The 18,573-nt window shown below is 50.4% G+C and overlaps 2 protein-coding genes across 5 annotated transcripts in view; one reads left to right on the top strand and one right to left on the bottom strand.

Moving 5' to 3' along the window:
• Nucleotides 1-5,581: 5,581 nt before the first annotated feature.
• Nucleotides 5,582-14,945, top strand: ARFGAP2 (ADP ribosylation factor GTPase activating protein 2). Of its 3 annotated transcripts, XM_035539977.2 has the most exons (17): nucleotides 5,587-5,739; nucleotides 5,847-5,965; nucleotides 6,650-6,722; nucleotides 6,967-7,098; nucleotides 7,188-7,268; nucleotides 8,241-8,343; nucleotides 9,010-9,066; nucleotides 9,617-9,661; nucleotides 10,761-10,813; nucleotides 11,241-11,377; nucleotides 11,894-12,025; nucleotides 12,510-12,638; nucleotides 12,719-12,847; nucleotides 13,211-13,337; nucleotides 13,442-13,532; nucleotides 13,653-13,771; nucleotides 14,221-14,945. In XM_035539977.2, the coding sequence occupies exons 1-17, from the start codon at nucleotides 5,668-5,670 to the stop codon at nucleotides 14,239-14,241; spliced, it is 1,620 nt and encodes a 539-aa protein (XP_035395870.1). In that variant the 5' UTR covers nucleotides 5,587-5,667; the 3' UTR covers nucleotides 14,242-14,945. The 3 variants fall into 3 exon arrangements, with proteins under 3 accessions (XP_035395871.1, XP_035395870.1, XP_035395869.1); XM_035539978.2 differs by lacking the exon at nucleotides 9,617-9,661 and having other exon boundaries at nucleotides 5,582-5,739; XM_035539976.2 differs by having other exon boundaries at nucleotides 13,442-13,771; nucleotides 14,221-14,491.
• The window catches only part of CSTPP1 (centriolar satellite-associated tubulin polyglutamylase complex regulator 1), an 81,596-nt gene continuing 77,351 nt past the window's right edge, over nucleotides 14,329-18,573 (bottom strand). For both annotated transcript variants that reach the window (XM_035539981.2, XM_050710998.1), the window contains 2 exons: nucleotides 17,548-17,611; nucleotides 14,329-17,070 (listed from right to left, as the gene is read on the bottom strand). In XM_035539981.2, the coding sequence (XP_035395874.1) occupies nucleotides 16,890-17,070; nucleotides 17,548-17,611 (245 nt within the window). In that variant the 3' untranslated portion in view covers nucleotides 14,329-16,889. The remainder of the gene's footprint in view (nucleotides 17,071-17,547; nucleotides 17,612-18,573) is intronic.

The following is an 18,573-nucleotide window of genomic DNA, read 5'->3' as shown; positions in this document are numbered from 1 at the left end:
GGCTGCCAGTCTGGCCAGGCCGATGTCCCCCTGCCTGCAAACGGCCTGGGGAGCCCTCTCCTCCCGCAGAGCACCCAGGTGAGACACACAGTGCTAGTGCATGGCCTTGCTGCTCACCTGGAAGGTCCCAGAGCCTACAGCGTGCTGCGGACAAAGGTGTGCAGGTAGCGGGGGTCAAAGAAATATGTGAGCTCCAGCACAGGGGTGGCTGGGGCAGCAACATGACCTCCACATCAACCATCAATCGTGGTGGCAGTGCCTTTGATGGGGCAGTGGCACCTGGCATCATGGAAATGTTGGCACCTGGGTCCTGATGTTCTGCTTGAGGACACAGTGGCACAGCAGCTCAGTCCCCACATTGCCATTGAAGGCAGAATGGAAGAAGCAGCTGAGAGGCACTGTCTGGTGTCCCTAGGTTCCTGCTGCCACAGGCAGGAAGACTCCTCCAGCCACTGACACATTGCCTGCACTGTAAACCCCAGCTCCCAAGTCAGTCGTTGAGTGCCACACGTTGTAATGGATCTGCCTCTCCAGCAACATTGCTCCAAAAGCAGCAAACAGGATTGTAAATCTGTCCTCCGCACACAGACTGCCTGCCGAGGCACCAAAGGCTGAGCTCAGGGCTGGTGTCGGAGCTGGAGACACCTGCAGTGGAGAACACAGAGGAAGCTGAAGGAGAAAGATTTCATGAAACCGTGACCTAGGAAGAACTTGAGCAATGAGGAAGCAGCTACAAACCCTAAAGGCCACCTGCTCCTATGTGATCTGAGGGGTAACAGACTCACAAAGTACTCTCCTCCCCTGTGGCAGGCTGATTTGTTTTTCTGTCACAGAGACTAACGGATTCCCACCCGTCTTGGGTTCAGAGAATATGTTCCTCTCTCGCTCCCTCTGGGAGTCTTTTTTGGCCTTTGCTCTATCCAAGGTTTCACAACTAGGTACTGAGATCTGCTGGTGTGCAGTTCTCTGTTCCCTAAAGAAGTTATATTCCCCATCATCCCAGCTGTGCTTCTTTCCTTCTTGCCTATGAGAATGTCTGCCAGTCACCCAGATGCAACCTGCTGCCCGCTTTCTCTGGTTCCCAGCCTTTCTGCTTCAGGCTCATCACTGAACACGACCTCATTTACCAGATGAAATGCTGTGTGACACAAGGCACACTCCAGTCCCCGCACTGCTCTGTGGCTCTCCACTGCTCCTTATAAGCTTCCCCCTTTCCTGCAGCTCAGTATGGCACTGGACAGAGCAAACCTTGACTGTCCTCTTTATAAACCACTTCCCAGGGCTGAACATCTGTCTTTTATCAGCCTATGACTAATGGCTAAGAAGTTTATCGACTGCCCTCTGGGAGACAGATGCAGCAACTGTGCCCTGGCTTGCTGTGGGGTCTGGTTAAGGGTCATTTTTCTCACAGCTTCCATCCCTTTCAAGGCCGATAGCAGACCCAACACAATTTTCCCAACGTGCCAGCAAACGTTTTTTTGTAACCTATTTGCCTCCCGCTTCCCATCCCCTCCCCATCCTCTGGGCTTTCCAGAAGTGCCCCCTCATGGCTGGGGAGCCACTGTGACTGCTAAGAGCCTGCGGCCGTGGAACAGCACAGCCAAGCGCTCCAGCTCTGCCATGCTTTAGGCAGACAGGGTGTATCTGACTGCAATGAGGCAGAAGCTCTGCACTTCTGCTAGGAGACTGTGCTGCTGCCATTTCCATTTTTTACCTACCTTGTAAGCTAGAACAGGAGTGATGTCTGCTGGTGAATCAGTCTTGCTGGTGCCAACTCCTGCTGTATTTTGGGGGACCTCAGGGTGTGCGTTGCTCCTGGGATGGCTTCTGTGTGGGAGAAAACAGTGGGTCATTCCAAGAACAGTTAAGTCTGTGATGAATAAATCATCCCCAAAGGCATCCCCAAAACCTCCCATGTCCCCAGCACCTGTAACACCAGGTGGAGTGTTTCAAACCAGACCTTTGAAAATAAATATTTGCTTACAAGAGTGGAAATGGAGTTACGAAAGGAAAGCATGAAGACACACGTGCATGCACACGCACAGAGAGTCACTTAACAACTAGGTTATCGGCAGCAATCAGGACTCACGCTCTAGTTACCGTTTCCATCAAGCCCCAGCAGTTTTGCCTGGCAGCCCAGCAACATCAGCTGATGCAACTGAGAGGGACAGTCCTCTCCTCTCCCTGTCAAGCCTTCCTAGCCCTTCCCTTACTTTCGCAGTCATGGGGCAAAGAGGGAGACCAGCTCAGCCACCCAGCTGCCAGAGCGGGTGCAAGGGGCATCACGTGCAGCGGGACCGGCCTTTCGGCTGCGGCACAACCCCAAACTGGATGAAGCCAGCCATGACTGCTCCTCGGTATCTCCCGAGTTACCCACCCGCCATCTTCCTTTGTATGTTCCTTCTACCTTTGCTGGATTGTCTCCAAACCACAACATTTGTAAGACTGCAGTAAAATTGTGTAAGTTGTAAACCTTAACAAAATATTCACTCTACACATAATGTATTAGCTCCTTATCTTAAATCTTGCTGGAAGCATTGTACAGAGTCAGTGTGTGACGTGCCTGCCTGCCTTTGTACAATGCTTTTCCTAGGGAGGCAGTTACTAATTGCACTGGCACACTGGCAGACTGGTACCCAGTATCTGTAAACTGGCTGGTTTAAAAACAAAACAAAACAAAAAAAACAACCTTAAGAATTGCTCCTCTCCCCAGGGAATCACTAGATTGCTGGTACCCCACAACTCGCATTGTGATCCATGGGAAACTGTCTCTCCCGGTTATTTTGGGGTAGTTTACTGAATTTCCTGCTCCCTCCCCTATTCTTCTCATTCAGCAAAAGCACGAGAGGCCAACAGGCCCAAGTGGGAGGGCAAGACACAGCCAGCACCCTCCCTCTCCCACACAGTCCTTGCCGCCCACAGCCTGCTGGGCAGTGGAAGACAGCAAAGCCCCTGCTCCCCTCGGCCACCCTGCTTCCAGACATCCCCAGAGGGGCACCTTCTCCTTGCCTTGGCTCAGACCTGCAAGTGCAGGGCGGGTTTTACCCCAGCACAGCACTTCGCTCTCGAGCCTCCCCAGCTCTCGTCTGACTATCCTTCTGCTTTGCCATTTATCCTTCCACGGTAACCTCACACTCAAACAGCAAGACTTCTGTGCTGATAAAAGCATCCCCAGGGGTATGGCAGGCTCCAAGAACAAGCCTGGTCACCCTCCTTTGCTCTCCTGGATGATGCTGGGGACTGTCACTTCCTAGCAGCAGTAGCAGCAAGGAGATCTCTGATTATGGGGCTACAGCTGGCTCGGGGTCTGGTGTCACAGCAGTCAGGAGGAAAGAGGCAAATGTCAGATGTGATGTAGACGGACATGAAAGCTGAGTGCCAAAGAGCAGGCTGCCGGCTTGCAGCTCAGAAATTCAACAGCAAAGCACATGAGATGCAAGAGAAACAGATGCAGGAAATAGCAAGAACTGCAGTGACAGCACACGCTCGCAGGGAACAGTCAGCAGCAGGTCTTTCCTGTACTGACAAAGGCAACAAAAAGAAGCTGACTGTTTTTCAGACCAGCAGCATGCTCTTCCTGCTGTTTTTATGTAAAACTGATGGACAGGATCAGCAGTCTTGCCAGCACGTGGAGCAAACAGCATGGGCTGGAAGGCTTGCAAGGGACACAGCTGAGGCAAGGAAGCTCAAGGAACCCTGCTGTAGCAAGTCTTCCTTGGATACAGCACAACGAGCTTAAACCGTGCACCCTTCACAGAGCAGAACAGCCCGCACTGTATCTCCAGGTGCCTCCTAGCACAGACAGGCAGGGACATCGCGTGACACTGACCTACAGACTTCTGAGGCTGCCTGGGCTCGTACCATTTCTCCCTCATAAGCCCCAACTGGGGTTAACACCACCATGAATAGATTCTGTCCCTCCTGGCCCCTGCACAGCATCTCCACCACAAGGCCAAGCACAGACCCTGTCAGAATAAAGCCAGCAGAGGAGGGGAGCAGCAGCACACAACAGATGGGGCAGGAGCAAGTAACTCAGGCTGACACTGCTCAGGCCAGCAGAACACCGCCACTCCCAATATACGCTCATCGCTTGAACTGGCTTTCAGCAAATGTTCCTCTCCACAGCAAGATGCAGCTTCTGCAGCCTCCACCGAGCCACTGTACACTCCATCTCTTGTCCCTCAGTCTGCCTTCAGCTGCCAGGATGCTAACAGCACTAACAGGTCTTAATTGCCCTGAGCAGCCCCACCTGGAGCATTTACCCACAGCCCCTGCCCAGGGGTGGGCAGGTGGGTGGGTGTGGGCGTCCATTTAAGCTCAGCCCAGGGCTATTGCCTCCTGCTTGAGCTAAGCTGGAGAAATGTTGGAGTCTGGCTGTGCTATCTAGACCCTGCTGAGCTAGAGCCTGCCCTGTAGCTCACTTCATCTTGCCACCATGGACCTGCCTGGTAATTGCTAGACCTCATCCTGAGCTGTGAATTGCCTTCCTAGCTTGACCAACCACAGGCCTATCTCATTGCCAGGGGCTTGCCTGGCAATCTCAACTCTTGGCTACTACCATGGGCCTGCCCTGCTTGCTGGGCTCAGGTATTGTGGGGATGTGCCAGGGCTGCTGAAGGTGCAGCCCTACTAGGAGCTCCTCTCAGCTCCCCTTTTGCTAGGGCGCAGCCAGCCCTTGCTGCACTCCACTCTGGCTCTCCTGGTATGTGCTCAGACAGCTGCACCGTGAATGGGATCGGGGAGCTCAGCTGGTTTAAAAATAGCTGTGACAAAAAGCTATCAGTTACTTTTACCTGAACTGGTTCCCCAGCACTGCCTGAGTAACCCAGAAATGGGCATGCAGAAACCACCGAGGTAGCAGCGTAAGAGCACCGCACGGCAGGCTGTGAGGCAGGGCGCAGCCAGGAATGTGCCACGCTGGGCTGGGCAGGCCTCACCTCCCACCTCAGGGACTTATCTTGGGGAAGCTCAGATCAAATGTGTCAGCAGAAGCTTCTCCTCTTACTGTAGGGGGAACCTGCCTCCTAGATTGGGTCTCGGCTGGGTGTGCAGTGAGGCCTCTGCTGATTCTGAGTGCTAGGCCTAATTCCTCTGCTAGACCCTGTGGTTTTTAGGGTCTTTTGCCCCGCAATTCAGTTCTTGATTGTATCTGTATGTCCTGAGATGTTATGGATCTTGCTAAGATCATGTATCATAGGTTCCTATCGCAGTTAATTCTACAGTCCGCTTGTGGAAAAACGGGAAACAAGTGAAAGGAAAGCCTTTAAACTTAAACTGAAAGTCGCCTTACCCAGACACTAGCACATTTACTTTTTTTTTTTTTAAGCAATAACTTGGCGTGACAGAGCAGTGTCCTCCTGGAGGTGACAAAACACCGGTGCCTTCCACCTCAGTAACACCCCGACACCGCCGCACTTCAACCCCCTGTCGCCCTGCGGTGCCTTTTCCCCTGCCGTAGCCCTAAGGCGCTCGGTCCCAGGAGCCCCGAGGCACAACCCCCCTCACAGGTGACCGTCCCGAGCCGCCGCCGAGCCCCCCGAGGGCGGGCGGGGGGCGGAGGCCGGGCCACCCCCCTCAGAGGCCGGGCCTCTCCCCGCGGCCCGTTGGGGCCCGGCCGGCTCCCGTAGCGCCGCCCGCGGCTGCGGTGGCGTGTGGGAAGGAGAGACGATGGCGGCGGAGCCGGGCCGTGCGGAGATCCAGGCCTTCTTCAGGCGGCTGCGGGCGGTACCGGCCAACAAGGTAACGGGCGGCGGCGGGCGGCCGCTCCCCGGCGGTGAGGGCACGGGGACGGGGACGGGGAGGGAGCCGCCGGCCCCCCGCCGACCGCTGCCTCCCCCCCGCTCTAGTCCTGCTTCGACTGCGGCGCCAAGAACCCGAGCTGGGCCAGCGTCACCTACGGCGTCTTCCTCTGCATCGACTGCTCCGGCGCGCACCGCGCCCTGGGCGTGCACCTCAGCTTCATCAGGTGCGTGGCGGCACCGGCACCGGCACCGGGGCGTCCCCAGCCCCGGGGGCACCGCGCGGACCCCTGCGGGGGCTGAGGGCGCCGGTCCCGGCAGTAAAGGCGAGCACAAGTCCTGCTTGTAAGGCAAAAAGGAATGTAGGTTTGGCTTTTCTGTGCTAGCCCGCTGGGGGAATGGTTCTGGGTTCCCACTGTCAGTGCTCGGCAAAGCTCTGTGGGTGACGGAGCCGCCGTCTGTGGGCACTCGGATAAGTTGGGTAACCGGTAGGAGTGGCGTCCCGCCGCTTTGCCTCACTTGGTGGTTTTCTTGTGTGTTTCGTCATGTGTCCTGCCCCAGCCCGAGGGCTGAACATGACCTTTTCGTGTTGCAGTGAGATCAGATGCGGAAAGAAAGCTGTGGGTCGTGCCGTCCTGCTTCGCGCCCCACCCTCTCAACAAGCCGTGCCAGTGAGGCGCCTTCTAAATGTGAATGCTGTGTTACTTGCGAAGCTGAAACTGACTTTATTGCTCGCTTTAAAAGTTCAAATCGGTTCCTTCTGGGAGTGAAGAAGTTACCGAGACGTTCTTCCCCCTTTGCCACCCATACTCTGCTGGGATAGAAGTGGGATATCTGACAGTTGGAGCTCAGAGCATGCTTTTGCATTTGGCACTGCCTATTATTAATAGGAATAACTTGTTCTCGCTCAGGTCCACAGAGCTGGATTCTAACTGGAACTGGTTCCAGCTGAGGTGCATGCAAGTCGGCAGCAATGCCAACGCGGTAAGGAGCCTTTGTAGGCGTTTTGCATGCTTTCTGTTTTGCTAAGCCACATCCTCCGTTCCTTGTCCCTTTCCTTTGTAGCTTTCTGGGTATCAACCTCACTGCCGTGGGGTTCATACTGTGTGCTCAGAATTATATCCTCTGTCTTTGGGAAGCTTCCTCTTCCTGTTGTGTTTGCGTCATGTCTATTGCTTGCCTGAGTATGACCTGGCAGCCAGGAGACTGAGTGTTGTTCTCTTTTCAGACTGCTTTCTTCCGTCAGCATGGCTGCACGACAACAGATGCCAATGCTAAGTACAATAGTCGAGCTGCCCAGATGTACAGGGAGAAGATCCGGCAGCTGGCGAGTGCTGCCATGGCCAAGTATGGCACTGATGTAAGTCTAAGCAGCTCTCTGCTGTTAGACGCGTAGAACTGGGTGCTGAGGCTTGTACGATAGCTTCTTCTTTCCTCTCTTCTATTCAGCTGCTCATAGATGGACTGAGTGGAGCCCCTGGGCATTCCCCTGACAAGAGCGATGCTGATTTCTTCATGGAGCACACGCAGGTGAGAAGCTGTCTAACTAGACAACCTTAACAGCTCACACATAGCCGGCCGGTCACCCAGGAGCCCGGAGAGGTGGTAGGAGCAGTCCTGCTTAGATTGGAGGGATTTTAAGTTGTATACACATTCAGCAGGAACATGGAACAACTAACATTCAGTCATCAGCCTGGTATATAATCCACAGATCTAAATATTTCCACATGGGGCCTGTAATATCCATGACCTTTCTCTTTGAAAGTATCTTCATCTTCAAGGGATACACAGAGTCATCAATTACTCCCTAGAAAATGCTTTTTCTACTGCTTTAATGCAGAGGCTGTGGCTATTACTTGAAACTTCTGGTTTAGTCAGCTTTCCAGTGCATACACCTTGCTAAAGTTAGATTTAGGCAAGTGCTTCTACAACGCAAGGTGGACTATCTCAACTGAATATAGCGATGTGACAATGTGACAACTAGTTATCTGGTAGTAAGGACAATGGAATTCACAGTTATTTTCCAGGGAGACTCATAGTCCTGCTTTCGGCTGAGATAGAGTTAATTTTCTACAAAACACCCCCCCAGTTTCATTGTTCAGCATGACGCTGTGCCGTGTGGGACATCCCTTTGGCCAGTGTGGGTCAGCTGTCCTGGTTGTGTCCTCTCCCAGCTTCTTGCACCCCCAGCCTCCTCCTAAATCCAAAACACAACACCATACCAGCTCCTAGGAAGAAAACTCTATCCCAGTCGAAACCAGGACACTCATCAGCTTAGCTCCTGGCTTCTCTCTTTTTTTTTGTTTTTTTTTTTGGTCCCTGGTAATGTGTGGACAGGTTCACATCCCATTATCTTCAGTGAAGGCATAGTCTGGAGTGTGGAACGTGGGAATGTGTTTTCTTGACCTCAAACGGCATGCAGGTTACTGAACTTGAAGTAAGTTCAGGATGGTTAGATTCATTCATTCTCTGCAAATCATTGGAATGAGCATCTCTTTGCAGTCTTCCAGTACTTGGGATGTAGCAGATGCCAGCCAGAATCTTGCACAGTCTTCCCTGGAGGTGGAAAAAGCACCAAAGTCATCGGAAGGCAGTGAAGTGTCAAGTGAGTTCCCTGCTTTATAATTTTCTCAAGAACCTGACTTAATTCCCAGGAGAGTACAGTTCTGTACCACAGTTGGAAGGGCTAAGCTTTTTCCCTCGGTTCAGGCTTGAAGAAACTCTGTGTGCTGTCTGATGTTAAGTTAAATTAGTGGACACTTAAAAGAACAGCTCTGTTTGGGCTCAGGGAGTCAGTTCTTTGCATTTCCTGAAATGCATGAAATTCATGTTCAGTTAGGGTTAGTTGCCCTGTTTCTGTACTTCCAGACATAATTCTTCATTTAAACACTTTTCTCTACCCCTTGAATTTGATTGTTCTATATTCACATGTTATTTTCCGACCTGAAAACTGTTCCTAGGGTGAATTACAAAGAAACCAAGAATGTGGGAGCACAGATGTAATTTGAAACAGCTTTGTGTATTCCCTTGCTGGAGTATTTAGTTTCTTTTAATGCGTTAAGGGCACTGCAGAATGGATAACTTGCTTTGTGGAGACTTAAGGTAGTTGTGCTTGGGAAATTGTACCTTTCAAATGGAAATTAGCTTGTTGAGGGGTTTTCTGGGTGATGGGGGGCAGAGGAGGTAGAAGAGATACAGCAGAACTGTGAGCACACAGAGGGAAAAGGGGGAGAATTTCTCTAAATGTTCTCTTCTGGTCTTGTGCTCGCAGATGCCAGCCAAGGCCCATCTATTGACTTGTTGAGCACATCTCCTAAAGCTCCTCTAGGTAAGTAACACTCTTCAGGATCTCCCAGATCAGTCTTGCTGTTAAACATAATGTTCTGTAGTAACCTTAGTGGAACTGGGACTGAAGAGCCTATTTTCAGAATGTTCAAGGTGTTTATCTTCCTGTGGAGCAAATACTGAGGATCTCCGTAAATTCCAAAACCAATCCACAGCTTATTGGAGGTTTCTTGCTCCTTTGGATGATTGAGTCCAAAGCTGTCTCATTCTCCAAAGCTTGTTTTCATTTCTGGGCTTTGGACAAAATTTGGTATGTGCATATCTGGAACTTGGTTGATCAAGGCCACATGGCTGTTTTGTGTTTCATTTGGCTTTTTCCCCCAGAAGCTTGGAACAAATACGGATTTAGTTTGCTGGGTAACAGGAGTTTATATCTGATTGTCCCCCACCATTACTGTCCTGGCCACACACAACATATAGCTGAGCTTCTTTCCTTACCAAGAGTGTGTTCCTAGTCCACAGGGGGCTTCATCCTGGGTGGAAAGCCTGTGTCCTTAAGCGTCTGTTCATTCCCCATGTTTGTTTCTTCTCAGACGTGTCCATGTATCTATCAACACAAGAGTCTGCTCCTGCCAGAGGTAACTGGCTAACAGCTGGCCTGCTCTGGCTGCTTGTGACAACTCTGCCTGCCCCTTTTGTAATTCTGCCTTCAATAACTTTAGCTTCTTGTGCTTAGAGGGAGAGAATGAGCCAAAGCTTAGATGTATCATATTGGGATCTAAACCAGCTATTACTTCTCTGGAAATGGATCTTACTGTTATTTCTATTAAAACATTTCTTGACAGTAATCAAAAAAAAAAATCAGGAACAGTATGCTGAAAACAGTCTGATAGTGATGAATGTCCCAAACCCCTTATTTCAAAAAAAACTTATGGTAAAACGAGATAAGATCATTCTTGACAGCCTTCCCACTATCTCAAGTATGGATTGACAAAAGTCACGTGGGTGTAGAAAGCAAGGAGACAGTTCTATGGAAGAAAATCCCACAAGGGCAGTAAGGCTGGAGCTACATAATGTTAAAAGCTGGAAAAGTGTCCTTGGTCCTGGGCAGTCCCTCTTTATGCTTGCTTTGTTCTTACACATTTTCCACAGGCACCTACTGCTTGGCTGGATCTTGGCTGTTTTACAGGTGTGGCGTGCTTTATGCCCTCAGAGTGACAGGTTTCTGGTAGAAGGTGTTGAGGAACCTGTTGCTTCTACAGCTCACTGCACTTTAGGTCCATTTTGTTGGTGGTTTGTACATATAAACATAGCTTTAGGGTTCCTGCTTTTGTCCCTAAGGCACTGGTGAGACACTGACCTTCATGTGGCTCTGAAACTTCATTTTCTTGGGTTTATGTGTGAAATAAATCTAGTGCCTCTAGCAACCCTGATCTGTACTGGACAGGGTCGCCAACTGCATGACACCTGGAGGAGCTTTTTGAAGGTCTTAATTCATTTACAAGCTTCTCCAGGGATGGGCATGCTTCTCTAGGACACCAGCCTGCAATTGTGGAGCTTTTCAGTGCATCTTTCTTGGCTGGGTGAAATCACCTAGCCTTCTGATGCGAAGCTGCATGGTGTGCCCTGGATTCTGTAGCAGCTGGACTGTGGTGGATGTTTGTGTGGGTTCCTGATTACTTTTGGCTTCTTAAATTAATTCATTTCTGTTTATTTGCTGTTTCCCTCCTCTTGCAGAACTTAAATCCTCCCTCATTGGAAAGAAGAAGCCAGGAGCTGCCAAGAAAGGGGTATGTCTGAGCTCTTCTTTTCCGGAGAGGAGGCAGAGCACGTCTCATATTACTGCTGTCCTTTCCCTGGTCCCTTGCTTTCTGCCCTTAACCAAGCTGTCTACTGAGAGATCCATTTGGGGAAGGCAGAGCTTTATCTCGTTGCCTCTTTTGAAAACTAGCTTGTAAATTAATGGACAAAAACAAATAGGGTTTGGATCATTACTTGTTACAGTTTGGAGTGCACGTGGCTTATCTCTTCACACTGGGCACTGGTGTGGGTCAACTCTCATGTTTTTTTCCGTCCTCTGTTGCAGGCTGTACTGGGGCTGTAGGTTTTGACTAAACAGGGAGACCGAAAGCCTGAACTGCTGGTTTTCTTGTACTATGAACAACTTAGGGGGAAGAAGTCCTTTTTGTATGTTTTCTTTTTTTTTTTCTTTTTCAGCTGGGTGCAAAAAAAGGTCTTGGAGCCCAGAAAGTGAGCAGCCAGAGCTTCAGTGAGATTGAGCGGCAAGCCCAGGTGGCAGAGCAGCTGAAGGAGCAGCAGGCAGCGGAGTCCAGGAAACAAGCTGAGGAGTCCATGTAAGTGCCCTGTTTGGGCTGTACACCTTAAGGTAGAAGTAACGTGTAGTTGATGCTGTTCATCCCAGGACTGCCTAATATGAGTACAGAACATCCCAAACCAGTCCTTACAGCGGGGTACAAGCTATATTGCTATATTTTCTTCAAATTATCACCTCTGGAAGATTTCAAGGAGCAGATATGGATTTATTTTTTTTTTTAATTTTTCTGTGGGCCTTTGGCCAGGACTGATAAAAGCAAAGGCTGAACTGGGTGGGTATTCTTGTGCCGCTGTCCCAGGGGGTACAGAGGCAATGCCTACATCAAGAAGATCACGTTTGGCTAGAAAAGAGTTGCATCCCAGTGGAGGTGAGGTGGGGAGACAAGCTGCTATGAAGGGATTTTTGGCTGTGCTGTTATGGAACCTGGTGTTTTGAGGGGCTGTTGGGTTTACTCTTCCCCTTGTCCCTCCACAGTGTGGGCTGGGCCAGGGCAGAAGGGTAATGGGCTGGTACCCACTGCAGCTCTTTCCTTTAGAGTCACCTCGATGCGACTGGCTTATCAGGAACTGCAGCTCGATCGGAAGAAGGAGGAGAAGAAACTTCAGAACCTTGAAGGGAAGAAGCGTGAACAAGCTGAGAGGCTAGGCATGGGCTTGGTGTCAAGAAGGTACTTGGCTGGGGATGGCGTGGGGTAGAGGTGCTTTGGAACCACTCTGCTCTAGAATAGTTTCCTGAAGGCCTTAGCTTTCTGCTGTAGTAACAAAAGGAAGGGATTTAAACTGCTTGCGTGCTGGACTGTCTAAAAATGCTTCACACCCCAGAAGGAATGGACACTGTTCAGAGGTTCTAGCTCTCATTTGAGCTTTTCCAAAGTTGCTTGTGGCCTGTCAGTGCCTAGCTCTAGAGTCCTGCAACTCCACAGATGTCTGCACATAGGCAAACATCACCCTACCTCCCTTAAGAAGGTGACTCAAGACTTTGAGGGATTCAAGCCTGATGTGTGGTAAAGGGGGCTGGCTCCCCACAACTTCCCTCCACACTTGTGGCACCTGCCCTGTCTGCGAAGGCCAGATGCAGTTTTGAGGGAGACTGTTTGTAGGGGCTGGATGGCGTCATACCTGTCAGCCCTGACCGCCTGTTTGTTGCGCTAGCTCTGTTTCACACTCGGTGATGTCTGAGATGCAAGTCATTGAGCAGGAGACGCCACTGGCCGTGAAATCTTCCCGCTCCCAACTGGACCTGTTTGAAGATGCTGGAAGCTTCACATCTGGACCCCCCAAGTAAGACTAAGCTTCAGTGTAATGTTTAGCTCATTCCTGAATTTAATATCTGGCTTAAACTACCTATTTTTGGTATCTAGGTACAAATATAGTCCCTTCTCATTTGAAGATGCCTTTGGCTCACGATGGGAAACAGACTCTTCGTGGGGTGTTGACAAAGAGGAGGAACCGGAGGTGACAGTTTCCAGTATTCGGCCAATTTCAGAGAGGTAAAGCACCTGCTACCGTACTTTCCTTGTATGGGACAAAGGGATGGGACTAGGAGTTGTGGGAGAGATGCTACTGCGTTGTGACAGGATCCGAGCCTTAGGCTATAGAAGATCACTTGCATGGATAATCCTGAGAAAAGGGACCTTCGTTGAGAGATCCTTTGGGCACTTCTTTTCCTGTTGTGTCACAGCCTTTATGGTCATCAAATGTGGTCTGTCCTGGGGTGGGGGGAGGAGAGAACTCTGGTATTAGCTAGCCCTTGGAGTTTGTTGATCTCCTTCAGTCAGATGGGATATGAGACACGTCTTCTCTACTGTGTTGGTGAAGCTTAAGCTGAGATGTCTCCTCTCTTGCTTCCTCAGGCCCACTAGTAGAAGAGATACAGAGAACAGGACATCAGTTGTGGAATCAAATGAAGCTCGGCAGAAGTTTGCAGGGGCTAAAGCTATTTCTTCAGATATGTTCTTTGGGCGGGAAGCAGATGCTGAGGTAAATGCACTTTGCAGTGCTCTGACTTCATCTTCTCCTGTTTGCTCAGGTTGTTCTTTGTTCCGTTCCTTTACCTATTTTCTTTGTTTTCCTTTCTTCTGCAGTATGAAGCCAGATCCCGACTGCAGCAGCTCTCAGGCAGCAGCGCTATCAGTTCTGCAGACCTGTTTGGAGAGGCTGAGAATGTGCACTCAGGTTTGTTAGCGCTCAGTGGGTTGAGGAAGGGCGTGCAGCTTTGGAGGACCTCAACAGGAGGGGGTCAGGGTATTCTCTGGAGCTGGGGAACTCGAGCCTTACTCCTCCTGGTTCTTGTAGGTGGCGTGTCAATTGGAAATGTGCTGCCTGCAGCCGATATTGCACAGTTCAAGCAAGGAGTGAAGTCAGTTGCTGGCAAGATGGCTGTCCTAGCCAACGGGGTGATGAACTCCCTCCAGGTGAGGTTGCAGCACAGCACCTTCAAATAGGTTCTAGTCATGCTCAGGGACTTTTATCATATCCTGGTGATTCCAAGTGATTTCACTGGGATTATCATTGTCTTCTCAAATTATATGGAAAGTGCCAGGTAGAGATGAGCCCTTTGTAGCTGAGGACTCGATAGCTGAGCAATTCCAGGTGGCCAGTGAACGCTACTTGGACAACATTATTCTCCTGCTGGACAGGTTACTGTGTTATGTCAGATATGCCTTTTCCCACAAATCTTTAAACTTAAAAAATTGAGCCCATTTTACCTCCTGTCTTTGCAAGGTGTCCTCTCTTGAGGTAACCTTTTGCTGACAACTTATGTCTTGATTGCATTAATCCCAAACACCCATGACCTTGTTGTTTGCTTCTTTGGAGCTTGCACAGTGCTATGGAATGGTGTCTTGGTGTGTTTCCTCCCCAGGATCGTTATGGTTCATATTGATGACCCAGGAACTGCAACTCGCAGGGAAGCCAGCAGGAGGCACTGATGCCACCTTCGCCTGGAGTAAACTCTGCAGGATTGTCTTAGTTTGTCTGGGGTGGGTGGGGAAGGGAGAAGGAAAGCAGAAGGGGGCAGGACATGTCTGTGCCCAGGATGCTTTCCAAATATCTGGATTCCACTCTGCATTAAAATTCGATGTGCCCTCAGACCCACTGCTATCTACTAGCCAGTGGAGATGGGGATAACCTCACTGCTGTGAAAGATGTGGGAATTCCTGTGACTGCCCTCGTCAGTGCTCCTATCCTTCTTGGCCCATCCCTTAGCTGACCACGTGACAGAGGAAATGGGAATGCTGTTTTTCTGAACATGATGTTACCTGGTCCCCACGGATGTGACTGTGGCTTTCTGTTCTGCTCAGTGCTCTTACTGCCTGATCCCAAGCAGGCTGCTGCAGCAGTTAACAGCATGGGTAAGGCATTTTCAGCTGCAAGGTTCTAGTGTGCATGGTAAGCCATGGTGTCACAATTCCTCTGTATTTGCAGGGTCTGCCTTTTACCATGGGATTATCCTTTTTATTGTCTTGTAAACCGGCATATATTGATGCGGGAGAACAAATCAAGCAAAGATTATTTTTTTTAGCTTTGAATCACATCATGAGCAAAAAAAGGCCCAGGCCATGAAGTACTATAAAGATATTTGCTGGACCCTTGGTTATTGTGTTGCCCTGCCCTATCTTCCATCCAGACTTGGATAGAGGGGAAGGTCCTGAAACCCTGGCTTAAGTGGGACGGGGGTGAGGGAGGCTGTCCCCATGAGGACTGTAACCTTAGTCCTACTCAGGTGGGCTCTTTGCTTCTGAGTGTGGTTTCAACAAGAGCTGTTTTCCATTTTCTTTATGCAGTTGAGGATCAGATAGGCCTTTCTTTTTCTTTCCCCCTGTGCTTATTTTGCAACTATTGCAAAATAACTGGATGAGCAAAACAATTCAATTCCGTGGGTTCCTGTCAGCAAACGCCCCCTCCAGGGCTGGGCCCCCACCTTATGCCAGACGTGCACGGACCCCCCTGGTCCATCGGGGGCTGCGTGGCGGCAGCCAAAGGGGCTGTGGTGCCCCCAGGGCTGTGGCGGGGGTGGAAGTGGCTGAGGGTGAATGTGCTTGCGCGGGCGGTGCGGGCACGGTGCCATTTGTGCTGGGGGTGGCAGCGGGCCCCACCCGGGCGGGGTCAGTGTGGTGGGGCCCCACCAGAGGCCACTGGGGCCCGGGAGCGGGGCACAGACCAGAGTTTCTCAGGCTTGGCCCCAGGCCTTGCACTGCATGCTTTATTCCCTGGCTTCGGTCGTTACCCACTGCTGGGTGGGAGAGAACGTGCAGTTGAAGAGCATGCTGATAACTTACAATCAATAAATAATACCTCCCCCTACCTCTACAGCCAGGTCAGCAGTAGTTAAGGGATTACTCTTTAAATAGTTCCAGCATGTGCTGAATCCGCTCAGCTTAGGGCAGCGCTAAGCTTTGGGTTAACAGATCTTAGTAGCCCACATGGTGCAGTGTTTTAGGGAAGGGGAGAGCAAGGAGGCTCCCAAAGGCTCATGAGAAATTGGCGTGTCTCAGGAAATAACTAGTCCATGCAAGCTGTGACAGAGGCGTGTGGCTAGTCAGCTCTTCAGGGCTGTGGAGGCCAAGCTGCGGAGTTAGTTACCATTGAGGCTGTACGTCGTTTTGTAGCTGCACAGGCCACACCATGGTGCTACAACAATGCCAATATTTACAAAAGGTACCTGGGCCTCACCTGAAAACTGCCTCCTTCTCCCCCAGTGCTTCTGCCCACCAAACCCCAGCAGATACTCTCCATGTTTGCAGGCCATACCACCACCTGTGACCAAACAATCTGAAGACTTTTCATCTCTCTGTTCCACCCCCCTCTCCAAAGTCTGCTTTCAGCAAATGAGCTTAACGTGCTGTTGGAGGCAGTGGGAGGCCTCACAGAAGGGAGGAGCTGCAAAGCACCGTGCAGTACTTACTGAAATCTAGCTTATTATTTGCTCTGGCTTGTCTTAGACTCATGGAGGAGGAAGCTGTGACAGGTGGCAAGGCAATACCTAAGCCCTTCTATTCGAGGAACTTGAGGAATTTCTCTACCTTTGATCACATGCAGGTGCAGCTTTACTGGGAATAATTACAATGGAGCATGAATGCAAAGCTGCCGCTGGCGATTTAACCACTCTATTGTCTAGGCCAAGTCTGAACACAGCTACACAACAAAACACTGGCACCCAGCCTGCGCTAGCGCTGCCACTGCTCCAGCACCTGCTGAACTGGGAGAGCCCTGGTTGAGAGAACACCGGGCTATTTCCAAGTACGGGCAGCTCTAGCAGCTGCTGGTTTGTCTTCTTACGTGCCAGCAGATGGCAGCAGAACTCTGCAGCTGGAAACAGCTACTCCGGCACAAATTTGGATCTAGGAAAAAAAGCAGCGCTCTTGCTGGGAAAGGACAGGTGGACTTGGCAACGGGGACTGGCACAGCCATGCACATACTGGTGATGTGGACATAACCCAGGGCCAGAGCAGATGCTCTGGGAGGAGGTGCTGTACCTCCAGTGAGTTCTGGACAAACCAAAGATGGGACCAGTGCCCACCCTCACAACCTTCAGTTTTCAGAGGAGTCTGTCTCTTCGTTGGAGCCTTCACTCTCAGCATCCATTTTTCGGCGATGGTGGAGAGGTTTCCAGGGAGAGTTAATCCTGGGTGAGTGACGGACAGGCAAATTAGCGGCGTCCCCGCTGGAGCTGGTAGGAGCAGAGATGGCAAGCCCTGAAACCTGAGCTATCCTGGAAGAGAAAAGACAAATGCTGAGTAGCCTAGCTTGTCATCTCCAGCCTTAACCATGGCGTTTTTGGAGTAAACTTGCGAAAAGGACTTGTTCCCAACTAGAAAGATGTTCATGGCAAAGATGGGGAATACCTTTCACTAGTATCTGCTAGACTTGCTGTGTAAATCTTTTTTTCCTGTTAAAATAGATTATCTGGGCTGAGCCTGTGTCTTCTAACGCTCCTGGTTTTCATCATCCAAAAATTTTTTTCCTTATCAAGGTGCATTTGCCCCCCCAGTTTCTGAAGCCTTTTCTAAGGATTTTGTTAGCACCACCAAGGCACCCCAAGAAACCCTCTCTGCCCAGGCTGTTCTGTTAGCTCCTCTATTGTCTTACAGTTGAGTAAAAGACTAGGGATGGTACTTTAGTGAAGCTTTCCTTAACAAGCTACTTTCCATCTACTGCTTTACCTCCTAGTCTGGGCAACTCCACTTACAATTTCTCAAGTTCCTGATCCATGGCAGGGTCCAGAAACAAATCTCCTTTATCTGGCAAAGCCCCTGGGACAAAGAAGAAAAAAAAATATCAGAGTAGATTTAGGCTATTCAGGGGTCACCTTTTTAAAGAAAATCACTCAAGTCATAGCAGCATCCAAAATTTGTCCCGCAAGACAAGGAAGACCCTCCCTTATACCCATTAGAGAAATGGACACTGAATATTGAGGATCACGGACAAGGAATGATGTTGCATATGCTGTGTCCTTCACACAGGCTTTAGCTGGGCCTCAGCCTAGATGGGAGACGCAGTAGTCTCACCTCTCAGAGAACTTGAAGAGCCGAAGGATTGGGCAGGTTCTGTTCCCTCTACAGAACTACTGAGTGCTGACTGTCACAGGGTGATGTCCCTGTGAATTGCCCTATATAGCTACCAGTCCCAGATCCTATCAGAACAACAGAGCCTTCAGGAAGATGGGGCTCTTAGGAAATCCCTCCTGTAACAAGCTCCACCTTGCACAGGGGCCATGGGAGGGTCTGATCGGTCAGCACAGAGATGACAGGAATTGCTGGGACAACGCCACTGCACACGAGGAAAGATGCATTTGGTAATCTGTACCAACAGTGCAGCGAGAAACACTCTTGGTTTTCAGGAGACCTGGGTGCCACACTCAGTATCTTTGGAGAAGAGGTCTTCTACTGCCCTAGGGGGACACAAAGCGGATTTCTGGCCTTGGCACCTCCCTCCTGAAGGAGGGGCTGGAGAGCCACCTCTTGCACACAGGCAAATGGCAGTCATAAAAAATGTAGCAACGAGCATCTAACAAATTAGAAGCAGTTCAGACCAGACCCGACTCCCCTACTTCCAGTTCTGGTCTTCCTCTCTTGCACATGACTAGGAAAACCTGGCACTGCAACACAGAGTGGCGGGAGGTCCATTGATTGCTTTCACACAGTAAATTAAAAGAATAAGCAGCTAAAGCTTAACTTGTTTCTGCGTTTGCAGAATGCAGTGAGGTCTCTGGGGC

Source organism: Cygnus atratus, chromosome 5 (genome assembly GCF_013377495.2).
Source record: "Cygnus atratus isolate AKBS03 ecotype Queensland, Australia chromosome 5, CAtr_DNAZoo_HiC_assembly, whole genome shotgun sequence".
Lineage (NCBI taxonomy): Eukaryota > Metazoa > Chordata > Aves > Anseriformes > Anatidae > Cygnus > Cygnus atratus.
The sequence above is the reverse complement of the archived record's forward strand: the minus strand, read 5'-3'. Positions and strand labels throughout refer to the sequence as shown.

Excerpts from the sequence above, each read along its gene's own strand:
- ARFGAP2 (XM_035539976.2), top strand. The coding sequence starts at position 5,668 with ATGGCGGCGGAGCCGGGCCGTGCGGAGATCCAGGCCTTCTTCAGGCGG. Across the intron at positions 11,378-11,893 it reads AAACAAGCTGAGGAGTCCAT|AGTCACCTCGATGCGACTGG; the intron begins GTAAGTGCCCTG and ends TCTTTCCTTTAG. Across the intron at positions 13,772-14,220 it reads GGGTGATGAACTCCCTCCAG|GATCGTTATGGTTCATATTG; the intron begins GTGAGGTTGCAG and ends TTTCCTCCCCAG.